The sequence below is a fragment of the Ruditapes philippinarum genome, unplaced genomic scaffold (genome assembly GCF_026571515.1).
Source record: "Ruditapes philippinarum isolate M1 unplaced genomic scaffold, ASM2657151v2 ctg869_1_1_1_1, whole genome shotgun sequence".
Taxonomy (NCBI): Eukaryota; Metazoa; Mollusca; class Bivalvia; order Venerida; family Veneridae; genus Ruditapes; species Ruditapes philippinarum.
Window position 1 is genome coordinate 124,742 of NW_026853920.1, and position 22,587 is coordinate 147,328.

Consider the following 22,587-nt stretch of genomic DNA (forward strand, 5'->3'; position numbering starts at 1 on the left):
AATACAGGTATTCGATTATATAAATCATTGTTTCACTATTTGGAACAAATAAAACAGGTACTACTTTTTACCTGACTCATGCAAAATCCAAGATGGACGACTGCCTGCGAAAGGAAGTAAATTTGGAGATTTATTAAGTTGTATGGCGTTTGTGAGGTAACGAAAAAGTTTTTAACGGATGCAATTACTTCATTGTAATGTTTGGTTTTGAATTTTAGATATGTATGTCAATATATAAAATACACAAAAAATAATATACTCGGAAACTATAATCGGATATGAAATTTCGGATGCATACACATCTTAAGAAATTTGTAGGCCTAATGGTCTGATGATAGTAATTACAAGATACGTAACCTATTTCATTTTTATCTTTCATTTATGCAATTTTCATTTTCCATTTCAGTTGAAAAAGCCTTGATTATAATATAAAATGAAAACAGAACAGTCAGACCAATTTTTTTTATCTTTTGGTGAAATAACGTTAACTTTGGTTTCTATAGCAAATATATACTGTTTTTTTGGAGATATTTTGACAAAATCATGACATATTCATCGGTTTTACCGATTCAGAGTCAACTCGTCCCCTGGTCAACTCGTCCTCTGGTCAACTCGTCCCTTGGACAACTCGGCCCCTGGTCAACTCGTCCCCAACTCGTCCCCTATATTTCATTATTATTTGTTTTTCATATATTCCATAAATTATTATAGACTGTTAAAATATATTATAAAATGACTGAATTGGACATATTTTGACGCTTTTTGTATGCGAATATTTGGAGTTTTTTTTTATCTAATAATAAGTATATTTATGCATAAATCTGATTAAATTACGTACAGAAAAAAACAACACGAAGACGATCAATAGCAACAATATTTACTGTATAAAAACATGTTTCATATGCAATGATGAAATATCATTGTTGTATTATGGGTATATTTATTAATATGTACACAGAGCGTGCACTTGTAATATATAACACAGACACGTGTTACTAGTTCTAATTAGGATATGAAATACAAAAATTTCAAATTTTCACTGAACAAAGACGTGTCTATCAAAACTGTAAGGAAAAAACCGCGAGAAGACTATATAAAGCTGTACGCGTAGTGATATACAAATCAGTGAAGCAGAAAAATATTAACCAATGAAAAATTATGTAACATTCAATAATTAGAAGATTTTGTAAGTAAACAAAATGCTATATATCGTTTAATGATAACTGAATATCCCAAGTATATAAGTGGCGGGAAGATAATGGACATGCGCATTACAGTATAAGATATTATTAAGATGAAACATATGTTTACAATATACAACATTCCCCTTGTTTAAAAATATAAGCACATTTAGTATATTTCAAATTAATCTGTAAAAAACAATTATTTAAGTATATCAAATATAATTAATGATCTTTTAATTATGACATTGAAATATACATGTATTATTAATATATACAAGTAAATTTTTTTATCCTTTCTAAATGTAACTGATTTACAGTTTTACTAATGGCTATTTCAACAATTCAACAATTGTTATCACTTTGTCCAATCTTTTCCACAGTAATGCTTATTCGGTTTCACCTCTCTACCTGACCTAGTGATTGTGAATGGTCTCGATTTACCTGGCACATTTGCAAGAGATGGGGACTCTGTAGGGGTATTTTGACTTGTTTGTTCACTTAAAATAGATTCCTGGTGTTCATCGACTTTAGATGGTTGCTGTGTTTGTTTTGACAGGTCAGATAATTCAGGAGCTTTGTTTAGGAAACGGCGATTTCTACGATAAACAGCACCGTCAGGGGTCTGCACGTGAAATGAGTGTTCATTATGCTGGGTTATAACCTTGGCTGGTTCCCAGTACTTATCTTTTCGAATTCTGACAGATTCACCGATTTTTAGAGGTTTCATTTTTATCGTAATGATTCTTGCTAATAAATTGTAATTCTTCCATTTTCTTTCTTGCTTCACAATGATTTACTGTTTGTGGCAGAAGCTGATTGTTAGTTGTTGGGAGAAGCGACTTGAGGCGTCTGCCCATTAAAAGTTGAGCGGGTGACCATCCACATTTAAGTGGTGTATTCCTATATTCTAAAAGGGGCAAATAAGGATCTTTATTATCATCCTTAGCTTTCTGAAGAATGCGTTTTGCAATTTTAACATATACTTCACTAAGTCCATTTGAACTTGCATGCGTGGGACTTGAAGTTTCGTGTTTAATGTTCCATTGTTTAAGGAAGTTCTGAAATTGTTCGCTAGTAAAGCATGTCCCATTGTCAGTTTTTAACTTCTCACAGATACCAAATCTGCTGAGATGTACCTTAAGTTTTCTTAAAATACAAGTACTAGAAGTGCTAGTCAATAGGTCGAACTCAAAATATCGACTGTAAGCGTCAACAAGAACCATAAAATCTTGACCATTCCACGTAAATAAATCACATGATAAATATTGCCATGGTCTTTGGGGTGTATCATGAGGATGTAATGGTTCTTTTTTATTTGAGTCTCTATGTTTACAACAAATCTGGCACTTAAGTACATAATCTGTAATTTGTTTTGACATTGATGGCCAAAACATTATATCCCTAGCCCGTCTTGTCGTTTTTTCTACACCAAAATGACCCACATGTACTGCGTTAGTCATGTCCTGTCTTAATGATTTTGGTATTACAATTTTTTGACCCTTGAACACAATATTGTCTTCAAAAGCCAATTCTTCTCTATGATTCCAGTATTCTGATACAGTCGTAGGGCAATTTTGTCTGTCGTCAGGCCATCCGTTAGAAATGACACTAATAAGCGTTTGTAACTGAGCATCATTTTGCGTTGCTGTTTGAATTTCCTGCAATTTTAAATCACTTATCGGTAGTGATTTCAGTACAGTGTGTACATGTGTTTCTAAGCCGTCAATCAGATTAGGAAAAGTGTCAGTTACGTAATTCCGGCTGAGAGCATCTCCAAACTGAATATCCCAAGTATATAAGTGGCGGGAAGATAATGGACATGCGCATTACAGTATAAGATATTATTAAGATGAAACATATGTTTACAATATACAACAATCATATAGTATGTCTTTTTTGTCAATATTATATCATATATATTCACTTTCACTTTCATTGTTTTTTTGCATGCACATATTTCATTGTCTTTTTTTTTTGACATCTTGCGACTCTTGGGGATTATATAAGTTCCCGAATTCTCTTAGAAGTCCCGTTGATGACAACTCCCCATTCCTGTACCTGTCCCACAGCTGGTGCGTCTGTCCCTGGAGAAAGGTGTATTTTTTACCGTTGGTAGCGGCATTGGTCAACTATAAAAGATATATTTATCTCTTTAATGCTACAAATTTGTCTAAGACATATACAGTCTAAAAATCAAAGAGTTGGACCTAATTTAAGTTTTAATTAACATTAAAAATCCGATTGATTAAACATTAATTGAATGTTTGCAAATTTTAAAATTTTACGTAAAAAAGACGTTATTTTATTAATATTTCGATATCAATCAAATTCATTATTAATTCTACATAAAAAGAACTATTTAAAGACATTGGTTTACAACATAATAGTGACGAATAGATCGAAAGTAGGGGACGAGTTGACCATATTAGGGACGAGTTGACTCTTTGAGGACGAGTTGACCAAAAGTAGGGGACGAGTTGACCAAAAAGGTGACGAGTTGACCAGAGGACGAGTTGACCAGGGGACGAGTTGACCGGATTGCGGTTTTACCTGCTTCTGTCTCATTTTCTTTCTTGTACTATCGAATAACAATGAGTGCAAAAAAGTTGATGCGTTTCTGGATATCCGAGTTGGTCACCAGCGTGGATTCCTTCCATTTTTACTCAATCACGAGAAAATGAGAAACCCCAAGAATTTGAGAAATAGGGATACTGAAAAAAAAATCTGCCCCTATGTAGTCTATAGCAGGGCATGCCAAAGCCCTGGCCCACTCTACAGTCCAGACTTTGACTTCCCCGTATTCAAGGGCCTTGAAATTAGTAGAAAATTATGTTTTCTTTTCATAATTAATTTTTAGAAGTTCTGAAGAATGTTTTCAGATTTTAACAATTTTATCAGTTTATATAGATCATAGCTACCTACAGTGTTGCCTATTAATATTTTTTGCATAAAAATATTGTTAAAATTAGCATAATGGGTTAGCACCAAGGAAATAAACAGTCTGTAAAATGGGTTGAATCTTCCTCATTTGATTACTTAGACTACTGAGTACTGGTCACATGGTCAACAGTAGTCCTATAAAGTTGACATAATGCTTTAACTAGTTTCTATCTTATAATCTTCCGTTAATGTCAAACCCCTCATGGGGACGTAGACATGTGAAGTTAAAAATATTAACTGTTTTTGCTTCCCAAAGATGTCAGTAAAACCATTCACAATTACATAAAATCTCATCTTTTGGACTTGGTTGGAGCAGTCTGAACAAAAATGAATTGACCTACATGTAGATTAGCGCCTAAATGTTTCAAAATAATTTGCAAAATAAGGTGGCCATTTTTTCTTTTCAGACTACCATACGATTAACTGGAAATTTCAATTATCATACTTATGAGCACTATTTTATACTTTAGTCAGTTAGAGGGGTATGCTGGGCCAGCTACCTTAGAAAAATGAAAATTGTGTCATGAAGGGAAAAATATTGGAAAATTTAGAAATGGAGAAAACAGTCTGATTTTTATGTTACATGGTGACATAACGAAATACATAGAACCTTCCTTTCCTTTGATACAGTGTCAAACAAAAATCTTTTTATATGCCCGAAAGAATTTCAGGCATATTATGTTATACCCCCTAGCGTCCGTCCGTTAGCAATTTGGTTTCCAGAGCATAACTTAAGTTCCATTTGGCCCACAATATTCAAACTTCATAGTATGATTGCCCATATTGGGTAGAAGACCCCTATTGATTTTGGGGTCACAAGGTCAAAGGTCAAGGTCACTATTACCTTAAAACTGAAAATGGTTTCCGGAGCATAACTTAAGTTCCATTTGGCCCACAGTCTGCAAACTTCATAGGATGATTGTCCATATTGGGTAGAAGACCCCTACTGATTTTGGGGTCACAAGGTCAAAGGTCAAGGTCACTATTGCCCTAATACTGAAAATGGTTTCTGGAGCATAACTTAAGGTCCATTTGGCCCACAGTATCCAAACTTCATAGGATGATTGTCCATATTGGGTAGAAGACCACTATTGATTTTGGAATCACAAGGTCAAAGAATAAGGTCACTATAACCCTAAAACTGAAAACAGTTTCTGCTCAATAACTTAAGAATAAATCAACCTACAGCTGTAAAATTTTATAGGATGAACAGCCATGTTCAATACATGACCCCTATTGATTTTAGGGTCATAAGGTCAAAGGTCAGGGTCACAATGATCTTTACACTGAAAGTTGTGGTTTCTGGAGCATAACTACAACTTGATGCTGGTGCTTTGAAAACAGCAACTGTATATATATGAAGGTTCTTCAGCTATAAAGGAGGATTGCTTTTTGAAGGAGGTAATACTGTATTTAATTCCCATGTCTTACAAATGTTTCATCCTTACTAACAAAAAAACACTTTCGGGCATATAATGCTCCGCCTAGCGGTGCTCTTGTTTTTTTTTAGTGATGGAGTGAGGAGAGGAATATTTTTCAGAAATAGGGTAAAATTATATACCTTTTACAGACAGGATTGAAAAGAATATCATTTCTTTAACCCATTACTTCATGAGCATTTTGTGAAAAATGGCTGTTTTCATTGAAAAGTCTCCCGTTACAAGTTCAAATTGCTATAATACTATAAAAACTGCTTCAACACTAATCAAACTTGGCACAAATGTTGACTGGACCATTGCCCTTGCAAAAACATGCTCAGGCTTAAATTTTCTGTTACCATGGCAACGAGGGGACATCTCAAAATTGCCAAAAATCACTATTTTGCGTTGATTTTTTCCATCAAAATTGATTTCAAAGTGCTGCAACTTCTCAATGGATTGAGATACAGTCAAATGCTTTTCAGCGTTGGTTACACGTTACCTTATGATCAATCTGGGGTCATTTACAGCCTCTGACAAGTACAAAATTTTCTTGGCGATGAGGGGGACTCCGCCCCCCTTCAAACCCCCCAAACAGAAGGGGGCACATCCCCCTTCTGGCAACCCCCTGATGCATCTTTTGGTTGGGGGGCCGCGCCGAAAAAGAGGTCACTTTTTTTAACAACATTTCTCAAACAAAAGCAAGTGTTTGGGGCCTAAATAAGGCATTTTTTCATCATTTGAGACAACAAAAAGGGGGGGGGGGTGAAAAAGGCGTTAAAAGGCGTGTATATGAAGTAATGGGTTAAAGGCAGTACTTTCTAACTACTGACTGTTAACAAAATACTCCTTTATCCTCATGACCATCTATCACTGGAATGCCTTGTATGAATTTGCTCCACAGTTCAAATAAATTTAATAATTCAATTAAACTATAATTCTTTGACAAGTGTATTTTGCATGTTTTATTTGTTTTCTACAATTTATAGATGATGGTGTAATAGATGGATGAACAGGCACTGAATGAGTTACTGGAGTGTTCAGTATGTCTAGACCAACTAGATGACACCAGTAAAGTGCTTCCTTGTCAACATACATTTTGTAAACGGTGCTTGGAGGAAATAGTCAGTACAAAACATGAGCTCCGCTGTCCAGAGTGCCGCTTTCTGGTATGTTTGTCTATTATTTAAATAGGCACCTATAAACGTACAACTGTATTCGGTAATAAGAATAAAGATCATCAGATTACCGGTAGCTTAGTTGACAGCTACAATAAAATTTAATTAAATCTATCTTTTCATTTAAATTGCTTATTAAGTAAAATTTAGTGTTAGTTCTTTATATGAATTTGTGTTGTTTATTGTACCGAACAGGGAAATTTAAAGTTTGCTTACTACACTATGTTACACCTGTTTCATATGATTATATGACATAATGTGTATTATATTAAAAAAAAATTTTGGTATTTTTTAATCTTTGATTTGTCAGATCTTTCAAGTTGTTATAAATTTTCTTTTTATAAACATTTGTAATAATCTAAGGGACAGTCATGTATCTTTTTAAGATAACAATAGAATTTAAATGATCCTCGTGTATATAATCTTGCATTGTTAACTATTGTATCAACAGGAAGTCATATTAGATCAGTGACTGATTAATTGTAATATAACACCAAGTTGTTTTTTTTAATGACTGTCATATTGACTATATGATAAAAAATAATGTTTAAGGAAGTTATATATTTTGTTTAACTCTGTACATTAAAAACTAATGTTTAGAATTCAATGCAACTTCATACAATGGGAGGAAGTGCAGTGCTCAAGAAGGGTAACTCTTTCTGGACTTATTACAGAGTAATTCAATAAAACTTCACCGATGGTCAACCTCATTGAAAGGAAATGCAACATACAAGAACCACAACTATCTTTAATTGCCCACAGCCATAATTCTATTTCAATTCTTTTACAAGGTATTCTGTTACTAGTAACAGCCTCATTTCCTAAGCAGTCTTGCGAGGGAATTTATCACATTTAATGATAGTTCTAGTTAGGTATTAGTCTGTAAATTGATACATACTAAATTAGCGGAGTAGTCTCTCTAAATTAAAAAAATTAAGTGTATACTTTTGTAGTAATGTTTTCCAGGTTGAGATGCGGGTGGAAGACCTGCCATCCAATATTCTGCTAATCCGTCTTCTGGAGGGCTTGAAATCTCAGACTCGTATAGGTGGTACACAGGGCCCTGGGCGTAGAAGAGAGCTAGGTTCACCAGGGGCTAGTAAGGCAGACAACCCAAATCAGGCAGTAGCAGCTTTTGCTAGACAACAACAACAGAGACAGGTATTGCTTTTAGATGTTGGTGTTAATCAATTTAAATTGCACTTATTCTCTTGACTGATAAGGTATTTTAGTATTAAACTGCCACTTTAGTACACTTGTATGTCCATGTTTAATTCATCCACTCTTTTCCACCTTAAGCTAAGCGTCCATGAAATACACTCTCTTACACTTACTCCAGTTTGAAAGTACAAAAAACAAAACAGAAAATCATTTTAGAATAAATAATTGAAAAGATTAAAATGTGATTTTCTGTTTTGCTACACTTAAAAAGAATGCATTCTAAGTTGTTCATTCACTCCATTGTATGTGTATATATATAATATACACAAGTGATTATTAATGTATTCTTCTCTAAATAAAGTGTATGAACCATAGATAAATATGATTTAATATTGACATGCTTGATAAAAATCTTGCAGTACAAATTATATACAGTTAATATTATTGTATTTTTCTATTTGCAGGCTAGCACCAGCAACAGACCTTGTGCTAAAGCTTTATTTACTTACGATGCTAAAGAAGCAGGGTATGAATTTTGAATCATATTTTGCTTTACATTATTATTTTTCTCTCTATATATCATATGGTTAAATTTACATAAATATATTATATGAAATTTTAGATAATACTGTACATGCACTTACTTAGACATAGTGCCTCCTTCCCCGACACAAAAACAATTAAGCACTTCATATTTTTCATCTTTTAAAGTAATTAGTACATTTTTGTTGTGTTTTGAAAATATTTTTAAAAGTATATTACCATATATTCTCAAATAAACACCCCAGGAGATTTACATTTTCCAAGGCGGGGTAGGGGGGGATTAAAAAAGTACATGTAAAAGATAATTATTATCAAAAGTCACAAAAGTGGAATGTTTACTGTTTTTATGTTATTTTTTATATAGATTTAAGCACCAGCTGTATTACAATTTGTGATAAAAGTTTACCCCAATTTATAATAAACTTATATTATTGTCTTGGCATATACTCACTGTTAATTTGTTGTCTTTTAAGGGATCTGTCATTTAAAAAAGGAGATGTTGTGTATCTATGGAAACAAGTAGATGAAAATTGGTTTCAGGGAGAGCTAAATGGACAACATGGCTTCTTTCCAGTTAATTATGTTCAGGTTAGTTATGATAATACAGATTGACTTACATGCTACTGTAAAACACTTATTATTCGCGAGAAATTTATTTTCGCTAATATTCACGAGTTTTCTAAGACGCGAATTCATATTTCTCGCGAAAATTTCACTTTGTCTATATATATATGTCCGAAAATGAACACTATCCAAAATGCGTACACATAGGTATATATCTGCGGGGAAAGGGTCGAAACCAGTTCTAGTTACATCAAGTACAGATTACTAGTATGAAATATTTACCTGTAACAATTTGGTATTATTGAGGAATTGTGTCAAGGAAGGTAACTGCGACTTGCACTAGAATTAAGTATAAACAAATTAATGCGTATCACAAAATTTTAATGGTATTTTTACAGATTGTTCTAATTAATGTGAAAATCTGTCCAACAATTTGGTACAAATACTTTAGCACCTGAGAGTTGTTTGTAACATTTCTATTTATTGTATCCTATTGTATTGTACTACAGTTTAAGCCGGAGGGTAAACATAATCGTTTACTACAGGTTAGGCAAATTACAGTACCATTTAATTGAGTTTCGTTTGCTTGCCTTTGAATGGCTAATCAGTGAAACTTATCACTTGCTAGGGAAATTATCGTCTTTTAAAGATGTCGTCTGCTTCGTTTTAAAATTTATAATAATTATGAAATTTGTAATAAATACCTCTCCATCGAATCAACATTGGACCAATGACTCTCAGTGTGCACATTTTTCGGGAAGACGCGAATTCATGTTGACGCGAAATAATTATTTTGGACATTTTGCCTCAAATTCGCGAAATAAGGTTCTCGCGAAAAATAAGTGTTTTACAGTAAGTTACATCATTCTTCAGAACTTTAAGGACATGTCTTTAAAACACATATCATGCCTGTTCTTCAAAACTGATAATAATTTACCTGGAGATGCTGGTCCTGTTAGTGTCATACTTGCATGTCATATCACAGATATCATACTACAAATGTAGTTGTTCTGCATGATTAAGTTGTTGTGGATTCCATGTTTTTGTGAGCACGGTACAACTGCTTTCATGAATTTTATTTAAGATAAACAGATAATAAATGTTATATGTGGTTGACGTTTCAGACTAGTAATTTAAGGATCGCTTACTAGATTGAAACCCCTTCCGGGGCAAGCAGTTGTTTTCTAAACAAGTAACTTTACACTCATTCCGGGAACAGATTCAAGTGTTTATAAGCTTATAGAGAAACCTACACGGGAATTACCATTGTATATTTCAATTTATTTTGTTTGCAGCTAAAGCCGACATGTCTGATCATTCATTTTTAATAAATTAGTATTGTGTCTGTAAATAATGGGTATAATGTGTTGTATCTGTAGGTTATAACAGCATTACCAGAAAAAATACCTCAATGCAAAGGACTGTATGATTTTATTGTGGATGATGATAAAGAAGGAGATTGTCTGCCATTTAAAAAGGTATATTTAAATAATTTATGATACAAAATGTATAGAATTAAATCAATGGTGGCGTTAGTAGTTTACCGCTTGAATGACAGTAGTTAGCCACATAGAATTTACCAGAACACAGTTCAGCCACGGCATACATTCATGGAAGGCTGTCATATTCAATCACAGTGAAAGTGACCTGTACTGTCCGGCATTCAAACTAGGGTCATCTGATTCACAGTTCAATGCTGTACCTGTTGAGTTACACGGTTATAGAATTATCCTTAAATCGACGTTTATCAACCTTTTTAAAAGTATATTCCTTTTATCAATTGTTAAACATGAAAATACAATATCGTTTCGGGCTTTATTTTCTATTACATTATAGAGCTGTAACATAATACATTGTAAAATCATTACATAACACAATAAGGAAAAAAAAAACTGACAAGGTAAATGTAAATTGATCTCAACTTGAGCCTGAAATAACACACATGACCATCCCAACAATGGCAGGGACATTGAAACTAATACTAAATCAGTGCTTTTAAGTTTTGGCTTTCACCAGGTGAAACTAAATTTTGTAATGTATGACAGTGACTCAGATACAGGTGACATTTATTATGGGGTATTATTAACTTTAATGCATTACTTTTGTGAAGTTTTGGCGTGTTATTAGCAAGTAAAGTTCTGGCCACTTTACTGACTGCTACTTATCTACCAACATTCATAAACCACTTGCCAAACTTTAAATCTGCATGCCTCCAGATGAGCCAAATAAATTTTAAACATATAACTTGAGAAAAATGTACTAAGATTTTAACTAAAGTAAAAGATTCAAGTAATATTTTATATGCATTTAACGATTGATTTTGCAGTATTTACTGCCATATTTGTACTGCGTTATCAACGCAGAAATGACTATTTTCACATATACCTATTTTTATGCCCCCACAAAGTGGGAGCATATAGCGTTGCACTTGTCCGTACGTACGTACGTCCGTCCATCCATCTGTCCGTACGTCCTGAAATCTTGTGAACGCAACTCCTCTTAAACAGGTGGGCAGATTTTGCTTAAACTTCCAGGGATGATCAACCTTTATGTGTAGATGGTAGTAAAGGAAGGATTTTTTGCTGCGATCAAATTTAACAGAATTATGGCCCTTTGTTGATTTTTCACCATGTACCATATAGAAATTTTGTGAACGCAACTCCTCTTAAACCGGTGGGCAGATTTTGCTTAAACTTCCAGGGATGAACAACCTTAATGTGTAGATGGTAGTAAAGGAAGGAATTTTTGCTGCGACCAAATTTAACAGAATTATGGCCCTTTGTTGATTTTTTCACTATATATAAGTTGTCAGTGGGGGCATCCGTGTCCTTTGGACACAGTTCTAGTTTAACTGCTGTTTGCAATGTGCAAATATCTTTCAATTGTCTTATTAAGTTGCATTCCTAATCCCTTTCAATTTATGTAACAATTATTCACATATAAAATGTAATATATGTAAAATATTGAAATAAATATGTTTAAACTAAATATCTTTCACTGTTTACTTGACAGTATTTAACTTTGTAATATATTTTAAATATGTCCATGAAAATTAGCATGAATCTGAAGGCATGCTGCATTAAAACTGTAAAAGTTAAATAAACCTTTATATGTTTTACCAGTTGGTATGTGTGAAAAAGTCCAGTAACTTTGTTCTATCAAGTTTTGTAATTATTTGAAGAAGAGAAATTTATGACATTAATGTGTATATTTTAAGGATGAAACTATGACTGTTATACGAAGAGTAGATGATAACTGGTTAGAAGTGAAGAAAGGTGATAAGATTGGTATTTTACCTATTTCATTTGTCGAGGTATGTATTACATATGTATTAAAACATTTTACTTTACTATAGCTATTTTATAAGGAAGTGAAACGGGACAAGTATTACAAGGTTGAGAAAGTTTTCTTTTCTTTCATTTTCAATGTGATTTAGGTGAACAAAACAGAAAAAATGTATATTATTCAATTTATGTACTTAATGTATGCTATTTATGTATTTGGAATTAAAAGTACACACTTAATGTTGATGATGCCAAACTGTAGTACTAAAGTCTAAAATAGTTTTTCTGTTCTTTTGTGTTAAAAAAAGGTATGATTTTATTTTATGTTTTATATCTTAAAATTCTTTCAAACAAAAGACCTTTAGGAAAAACTCTTGTCTCATTTTGTTTATCTATACTTTTTTAAAGAAAGAAAAGGAGAAAATAATCTCACTGACTCGTACATGCAGGTAACATTCTAAATGTTTATATATTTTACTATCTGATTATGAAACTGTTGAATATTACGTAGCTACAAATTGATTAACTGTATTATTTATTTTCCAGTTAAATGACCCAGCCAAGGAACTCTTACGATTAACAGATAAAAAGTATAAGTTACATTTTATTTTGTTGGTAATGTTTGTAAGGTTCACTTAAAATTACTATTTTTTCATAAAGGTGCATTTTCAATAGATTTGTTTTCTCACCAGTATAGCAATGTAAACTTTCTGGATGATATATGTAGTAAACAAGGGTATATTTGTTGCAAAAGTCTTTCACTGATTGATGTAACACTGAATTAGTTACTCTTTTATGTTTCTATATATGTATGAATTTTGTGGAAAAAAAAATATTTAAATTTCAGTGCAATAGCAGTAGCTGGATCTGACCCGCCTGTTACCCCAGCTCACCCAGTGAGAGCAGTGAAAGAGGGCTCTCCTAACTCTGTAGCCACAGTGAACAACAAACGTCATTCACTCACTTCCATTCCCCTTACAGTCACCACTCCTGCCAGTGCTTTACAGCGACGCTCTTTAGATAGTAATACTGACCCTGACCTTTTGGCTAGTGGAGGTCAGCCAATTGCCATGGCAGCACCATTGACAGCTTCCATGACGACAGATTTGCCTGTTGCCATGGCAGTGCAACCAAAAATGCCAGCCAATCAGGCTGTTGCAATTCCTCCCAGAAAAATTGAAACAGGTTTGTTAAAGTGCTGGTATTGAGCTCGGATTTAAAGCATTTTCTCTTCAGCATTTTTTCTTTGAATTACGTAAACTGTATAGGAAATTGGTGTTAGTTTCTAGAAAAGTAATTCAGTGACAAGAGCATATACTGTGTTTAGTTTTAACAGTTTATTCTGATGTCTAATACAACTTTTTAGTCTGCTGGAGTGGGCATTATGTGATACATGTACAAATGTTGATATGGTTAAATTTTAGAATCCACATTGGTGCCTTCCTTGAACAAACATGAGAACTCCCTATCGTTAGATCAGCCAGCTGTGACATCACGTCATACTGGTGATTTGATGTCATCAAGTTTTGCCAGCAACAATATAGAAGATGGTGCAACAGCTTCCATGTAAATATATTACTTATATTGCCAGTAAGAATTGACAAGATATCCATCCAAACATACATAAGGTTCATGGTACTACCTGACAAGGGCAATTAGAGGACTTCCCTTGTCATTAGTCTCTATTTAACATTGTAGGCCTGAAATACAAATTGCAAAAAACTGATTTGAGTGATGATGGTTGTGGCTCCATATCTTTCTTCACATTTTAAGCCAGTAAAGCAATTTCTTTGAGTGTTAATTAAGGAGTTATCAATATTGAAATCAGAGGTGAAGTAAGACGGGGATCTTTCCTGCTAAACTGATTTATCTTGCAATATAAATATTTATCAATATTTACCTATCTCATAAAATATACCATTCATAAAATATCTGTTAGATCAACATCATAATGGGTTCTTCTTTAGTATTTAATCATCATGGAAAATTTAATATACATCCTGTGAAAATTTAATATACATCATGTAAAAAAACATTTACATTGTATCTCAGCATCATAAATGTTGGATTTGGTAATATTGGATGTACTATTTGCAACATTTGCATTTAAGATCAGAATATGTTAATATCAATGTTAGAATGATTATTTTGTTTGTATACAGATATATAGCATTGTACAACTATAAACCTCAGAAGGGAGATGAGTTGGAGCTAATCAAGGGAGATTACTACTCTGTATCAGAGAAATGCCTTGATGGCTGGTATAAAGGTGTAGCTGTAAAATCTAACCTCTCAGGCGTGTTCCCAGGAAATTATGTACAGTCTGTAAAGTAAGGTTTTATTTTATATAAACTTTAAAGAGGCTGTGTGATCATCTTGATTTCTTGTTAGGTTTATAACAAGCAACATAGCAAATTATAAATCCAGGACATGACTTACGTTAAGAAAATCTCCCATTTCTGATTCTTGTGATTTACATGGAGTTATCAAACACTCCAAACAATATCATTGCTAATATAAAATGCTGTAAGATTAATGAAGTAACAGCTTTATAAACTTAATGCTAAATATTTTATTAACAATTGTTAGTTATAAACAATATTTTTTTGCAGACTAATTCATTATTTAATACTTAGAGAACTGGAACTCAAAGTGACAATCATATGTTATCAGTGTAATGTCAGGCCTGTCAGAATGCCTGTAGTGGCAGACAAGGCTTTACATTGTAAGCTGCTCAATATTAGAATCCCTGAACTGTTTCAAAGCAAGGTTGTTTCATTACATGAAAATATGAATATAAAGTGATCATTTTCACTTATATTCTTTAGCTTCAATTTTCAAATAAAAAAAGTGAAACAAGTGTCATGACCCACTAATTGGCAATGGCATTGGCTAACCTTTTTGATAAGGTCTATTTTCACAGAAACTATACTGAAAGCTGTTCACTTCAACTTGGTATACATGTTTATTGTCATAAAATGAGGCAGATAATCCTATAATTATTTTTTTGCAAATTGATGTCCCTTTTTCTATGTTGCTTTTATTAAATTATCCAGTACTGAGGAAAATGGAGTGTGCTGTCTTTGGACAAGTCTTGATTTTATCAAGTCATGAAAAAGTTTCAGTAAGACTGATATCTCATTATGTATAATGATATTGGCCCTGAAAGTTAACAAATTGACTATATTTCATTAATGCAGTATTGATAGATCTACTAAAACAATATGTGATGAAACAATACTTTTCAGGACTCATACAAGTTCAAATAAGTCATCGAGCAAGCCAATGGTAACAAAACCAAAACTGCCTCCACCTGATCCAGGTGTATCAGCCACTCCAACTGTCAGTCCACCTAGACCGAAAACCAGCAGCTCTGAAGCACTTGGCAGGGCACGGGCAAATGAAAGAAGGTCAGCAGTGGCTCAAAGGATTTCTCAGAATTTAGCACCAACCACTAGCAAAGGTCTGTTTTGTGTTTTGTTTTATTTTGTACTTCAGTCACAATTTTACCTATATATATGAAAGCTAGTCAGTGAAATGTTTATGTAAGATTTTGTAACTATGTACATAAATGATTTTGTATTGATAGTGTCACAATAAATCAAGTGTTTGTGGGTTTTTTTGTGAGACATGAATTGAATGTTTTTAACAAAGTGTCATACTGATCTGATCTATCACCTGCAAGTTAAAAGCTTTGAAATGCTTTTTTTGTTGACAATGAACAAAATTACATTTTCTATCTAAATCTTATATGATTTTCTGTCATGTGATTTAAGAACAATGTAGTTGATGCTTTGCCACTGTCTTCTTCACCTTTGTAATATTGTTAGCAGAAAAGCAGATAATGACACAGAGAACTGTTGGTATATCTGGAGAAATTCATTGCTTATTCACATATGAATGAAAAATGAGCAAATAAAACATTCAATTGAAAAATTGCATTAAATTTATTTATATAAATTTCAAAAGATGATTGAAAAAAGGAAATATTGGCATATGGCCTTGTCCTTTTTCTTAAAATTACTAAAATTTCATTATAATTTTGTTATCTACAGATTTCAAACATTTAAGAATTGTTGATATTTATCTAGTCTACTTAAATATGGAATTCATTTTTAGCTCGACTATTCGAAGAATATGAGAGCTATTGTAGTCGCCCCGGCGTCGACGTCAGCGTCCACGTCGGCGTCTGCGTTGGTTAAAGTTTTTTGTAAAGTCAAATATCTCAATTATTACTTGAGATATTCAATTGAAACTTACAATACTTATTTATAGTAACAAGGTACATCAGATTGACAAGTTGGATAACTCTGCCTACAATATTGACAGAATTATGCCCCTTTTTAACTTAGAAATTTTGGTTAAAGTTTTTTGTAAAGTCAAATATCTCAATGATTGCTTGAGATATTCAATTGAAACTTACAATACTTATTTATAGTAACAAGGTACATCAGATTGACAAGTTGGATAACTCTGCCTACAATATTGACAGAATTATGCCCCTTTTTAACTTAGAAATTTTGGTTAAAGTTTTTTGTAAAGTCAAATATCTCAATTATTGCTTGAGATATTCAATTGAAACTTACAATACTTATTTATAGTAACAAGGTACATCAGATTGACAAGTTGGATAACTCTGCCTACAATATTGACAGAATTATGCCCCTTTGGAACTTAGAAATTTTGGTTTAAGTTTTTTTGTAAAGATAAATATCTCAATGATTGCTTGAGATATTCAATTGAAATTTAAAATACTTTTTTATAGTAACAATGTACATCAGTTTGCAAAATTGCATAACTCTGCCTAAAATATTTGCAGAAAAGGTCTTCAAAGATATTTACTTGAAACTTTACACATGCACTTAGGGTCATAATTGGAGGGTCATGATTGTATGTCACTGACCAAGTTCCATAACTCTATCTTGCATTAAGGCTGATTCATATCCCCTTTTCTACTTAGTCTCTTGGTTAATGTTTACATGCAAGTTTTACATATCTCAATAACTATTAAAGATATTTATTTAAAACTTCACATATGCATTTAGGGTCATAATTGTAGGTCACTGACAAAGATCCATAATTCTATCTTGCATTTAGGCTGATTTTTCTCCCCTTTTTCAACTTAGAAACTCATGGTAAAGTTTTGCTTGTAAGCTGTTATCTCAATAACTACTGAAGGGTTTGTGCCTTTTTTGGGACAATTTTATGCATTCATAATAATAAAGCAGTGATTGACTTGATAACAAGCCTTTGTACCTTTTCTGTCAAATTTATTTATTCATAGGTAATTAGTATTATTATACTCAATAAAACACCCTTGTGACATTACTGTATAATTAGACTCTCTCTTAGGCCTATAACATGAATTTATAAAAAAAAATTAGCCCTTTTGTGAACTTAAAAAATTTAACATTATCAAGGCTCTTTTACTATCAAGCACTTAGAATAGTTGAGCGTGCTGTCCTACCGACAGCTCTTGTTCTATATACAAAATGTAAATTAAAACTGTTTTCTTATTTAGGTCATGCAGCACCAAACCCCAATAGTCCAATACTCCTTACGTCCAAAACAACACGATATGTCCGAGCCCCAAAATCATCAAGTCCAAGCAACGGTGCTAAACCTGAAAGCAGCAAAAGTTCAAGCAGTCCCGTGTGGAAACATTCTATGTCAGCAAGTGCTAATATCACACCACCTAATGTTGTTGTCGGAGCCACAGCCAGTCAAGTTCCTGCTGTCAAAGAGAAAGAGAAGGTTTGATTAAATTTTAGTGCCATATTTGATATATAGAATATGTTCTGAAGATTGCACACTTAATTAAGGAGTTTATGATATTGTATAATTCTTTCAAATTTTTTAAGGCAGTTACAGATGATGAAATTTTGTTTCTATTGAAGAAAAAGGATAAGAAAAAATTGGGTGGTTTGATGGATAGGATAGCATCAGCAAGTAAACTGAAGAAACCAAGATCCTCTGATGTAGAAGCTGCCTCTCTTAGTGACTCAAGTATTTCACACAGCAGGTATATAGTATATACAGTTATATTTTGTCACATTAAGTAAATCCTGCGTAATTTTTGTTGAACTTTAGTGATGTTATTTAGTTAGTTCACAAAAATAAGATGTCATGGATTCTAGTTATACTTTATAAGATATTTCCAGTTTAGTTCTTCTGTAATCTGGTTATGTTTCAGTTTATATTTCACAAGCGACACTTTAGTGGGACCATTCAACTTTCGTTTATACAAATTTATTTTAGTTTGATTGTGTTGGATGCTATAAGCTTTTTGAAACACTCTCGAATCCATTCCTTGAACCAACCAGTAGCAAGAAATGAATTTAAAGTTTCTTGATGAAGGAGACAGCGGCTCGCCCCTGGCAGGGTTTAAACCCTGGATGGTTATACCAAAATTATAAGGGAGGCTATTCATGTAGTTCATGTCATGATGGATGGTTCTGCTTTATGATGAAGTAGTTTTTGAACCATATTGTATAATTCTACTCAGAAGCTTTCCATGATGTTGACCAACAAACAATTTTTGAGAATTGACAAGTTGCATGATGGTAAATAATCGTAAATGAAACAAATTCAGGGGGATGAGTTTAATGCAAACTTAAAGAAAAAATCCCTGCACAAGTAAAAATTTTATTTCTTTGCCTTTGGAAAAAAAATGCAGTTCTATAGAAATACCTTTAAAATCTAGACAAACAAACTTACTAAGTTTTCTTTATTTTTTAAAGGCATGTCCCATAGGGCAGACTTGTTTTAAACTTTTCCTTTTATTTTGAACTTTTATAGGAACGTGAAACTGTACCAATTTGCTTTCTTTGCTTGTAGATCAGGATCATACCCCTCTGAGAGTTCACCCCTTGTACCTGTGGAGCCCAATCATAAAAAGTCCGGATCATTTGACTCATCTTCACCTAAATCACAACATCGGCCTGCCAGGCCAAAACCCCTTCCTAGAGAAAAGTAAGTCATATTTATACAGGTAAAAGTTACTGTATGATAAATTTGCTGTAAAAGAAAAGTTTTCATTTTACAGAATTAAGGAAACAGTTTGATCATTGGATTACTTTCTTATTGTATTATCGTATAGCTAGCTGTAGAGATAAGCAAATAACTTTAAAGAAGATGGTTCAACACCTTTTTGTGCCATTGGTTTATGTCATAACTGTTTCCTTTTCATTTGTGCTGGTAAACCTTTTTGTTAAGGTTCATTTTCCTTAGAAACATCACAGAGAAATATCTGCCAAATACTTTCACTGAAGCATGCCCCATTTTATGCTTTGCTTTAATCATACTATCCTTAACTAAGAAAAATGGAACATGTTGCCTTCAGAAATGTCTTGCTATTACTAATTTCTCAGTTTTTAATGCATATATTAGAATAGGTCAAAATTAAATGTCATTTTGTACCGAATGGAAAGTCGTTTGTGTAAATGTATCGTGTTATTCATATTTTATTTGTCTGTATATTATAGATACAGATGTGTAGAAACCTACCCTGCACAAAGTGAAATTGAGCTGGATCTCAAGATAGGCGATGTTATTTATGTACACAAGAAGCGCGATGATGGATGGTTTAAAGGTACACTTCAACGTTCCGGTAAAACCGGACTGTTTCCAGGTAGTTTTGTAGAGAAAGTGTCTTGAATGACTGCTTTTTTATTGTGATAGTTAATAATTCAGCTTGCCATTGTTGGCGTAGACCAAATACTTGAAGTATTAGTGTGGTTTTATTTAGTTAATGGCTCACTAGCACATTGTGTTATGCTTTGTGTAGAGATTGTTACAATATTTTGAAGGTTGTGATTGTTAAAGGGGGTAAATATACATGTATATGCAATACATGTAGGTGCTGATTGTCGAGTGGTGACCATCCATATGTAACATTGTGGTGGGAAAATATTGGAACTTTATCAGTTAAAAGAGTTCATTTTTAATTTGAAATAAATTGATAACATTGTTGATAAATGAATATACCAGTAAGAAACAATCTAGACACAAGCTTTTAATTATATGTTTTTGGAATATTTTGTGGATAAGAAGTTAGAAGTCTGAATTTGAACTTGCAAGTTATTAGTTTTAGTGTTATGATCAGACATGAAAAAAATTACTTCTCATTATTCGTACACCAAAGTAATAATTCATGAAAAGATTGTTTATTTCTTTTATTAAACTATTATTAAAACTTAAAAGTCTTTTTTTTTGCTCAGCTGTTCAGAAAAATGTTATATTATTATTGTTAGTAATTCTTTCTTCATGTTTATTGTGACCCTTAATAGAGGCATATAGACTCAGTATAATATATGGTTGTTGATTTAAATCAACAGTCCGAGTACTTTTTGCAGTGCAATACAAGCAGTTATAGATAAATATAGAAGCATCCCTTTAAGAGGAATTTATGTGTTTCCTTTATCTTTTCAACAAGAAATAAATCTTTTCAGTTTTCTAAGTATAAAAAGACTAAGGTTTTAAACTTGCAGTTGTCTGTATTATTTCATAAAGAAGCTTTGTCTTGTGTTTTGCCAGAAATTTTATTATGCTGGTTATATGGTGCAACAAAATTTTCATTAAAGTTAAAACCAAAAAACCTTTGATACTGAGATAGAACAAAGTTTTCATAAAAATTTATGTCCAAAAATCTCTGACACTGAAATATAAGTAAGTTTTCATTAAAATTTACAACCAAAATAAACTCTGGTAAAAAATATCAGCAAGTCTGTGTGTATGGTGAAATGTTGTTATTATGAGTATAACATGTAAAAGTTCTTATAATTTTGTTGAGAAATAAGTTTTTAATTGTCAATAAAATTGACAAATATATATATACACTGTTGATTTTTATTTTATATTGATATGCAAAGACGAACCACATAGATATGTGATATATGTTGACTTGAAGTAATATAATAATTTTTTTGTTAATAACTTGGAATGTATATAGGCTTAATTATGTTGTAAAAACTGCTACAGATATAATTTGCAATGCAAGGAGATGCTGAATGAGTAATGTTGGAATCATTAATTTGTTAATTAGCTGATTTATAGTACATTGATTATTAGATATGTTATGACACCAGATATATTTTATAAATAATTCTGTCCATTATTGTGAAATTATTATTGTATGACATAGTGCTATTGGTTGAAATATTGATATTATTTTATACTTTTACATACATGTTTTGTGGAATCACTTGAAATTCTATAGTTACTGCTTTGACATAATATGTAATTTCATGTAAAAGTAAAAAATAGACCATTAAGACAGGGTTTAGAATTTCGTATAACTTTATATAATATAATATATTATAAAGTCATTATAAAATAGATGTAAGAGGTTGGTGTCTTACTTTTGTTAAGCTTTTGCATGCAGGTTGGGATATTCAAAACTACAGAAAGGAATGGCTTGAAGCTTGGAACACTAATTTAAGAGCATAATAGGAGGTCTATGTCTAAGGCCCATAACTCTAATATAGATTTTGACAGAATTTTGGTCCTTTTTTAGCTCGACTTTTCTATGAAAAGGGGAGCTATCCTACTCGCCCCGGCGTCGGCGTTGGCGTCACACCTTGGTTAAGTTTTTCGTACCACCCCACTTTATTTCAGAAGTATTACAAGTATGGCTTTGAAACTTACCATACTTGTTCACCATCATAACCTCCATCTACAGACAAGAGTACATAACTCTGTCAAGGTTTTTGACAGAATTATGGCCCTTTTTTGACTTAGAAAGTGTATTGAGCTTGGTTAAGTTTTTTGTACCACCTCACTTTATTTCAAAACCATTGGAGGTATTGCTTTGAAACTGACCATACTTGTTTACCATCACGACCTTCATCAACAGACAAGAGGACATAACTCTGTCAAGGTTTTTGACAGAATTATGCCCCTTTTTGACTTAGAAAATACATTGAATATGGGTAAAATCCACTTATTGCCTTAACCCTTTGAGATATTGCTTTGAAACTTTTAATGCTATTTCACATCATTACCCCCATCTGTACGCAAGAGAAGGTAACTCTGTCAAGGATTTGTTTTAAAAATTAAGGCCTTTTATCGACTTAGAATCTTGGTTAAGTTTTTAGTACCAGTCCACTTTTTGACTGAACTGTTTGAGATATTAATTTGAAAGTTGGAATACTTGTTTACAATCATGATTCCCAAACATGTCCAGGAGAAGGTAATTCTGTCAAAGATTTTATTTGAATTATGGCCCTTAACTGTCAATGTTTTGTATTATAGGCAAGCACTAAAAAACTTAAAAAATCTAAAAAAATTCATTCCTATCCACTTGTTCACTTTACCA

General features: G+C 32.6%; 1 protein-coding gene across 2 annotated transcripts; it reads left to right on the top strand.

Moving 5' to 3' along the window:
- On the top strand, positions 1–22,587 carry LOC132738371 (E3 ubiquitin-protein ligase SH3RF3-like). Of its 2 annotated transcripts, none has more exons than XM_060725859.1 (16): positions 1–156; positions 6,532–6,711; positions 7,687–7,881; positions 8,346–8,407; positions 8,898–9,012; positions 10,368–10,466; positions 12,206–12,301; positions 12,819–12,862; positions 13,120–13,457; positions 13,697–13,838; positions 14,435–14,602; positions 15,521–15,735; positions 17,794–18,026; positions 18,170–18,294; positions 19,110–19,244; positions 19,757–22,586. In XM_060725859.1, exons 2-16 carry the CDS (start codon positions 6,547–6,549, stop codon positions 19,926–19,928), a joined length of 2,304 nt encoding a protein of 767 aa, XP_060581842.1. In that variant the 5' UTR covers positions 1–156; positions 6,532–6,546; the 3' UTR covers positions 19,929–22,586. The 2 variants fall into 2 exon arrangements, with proteins under 2 accessions (XP_060581842.1, XP_060581843.1); XM_060725860.1 differs by having other exon boundaries at positions 75–194; positions 19,757–22,587.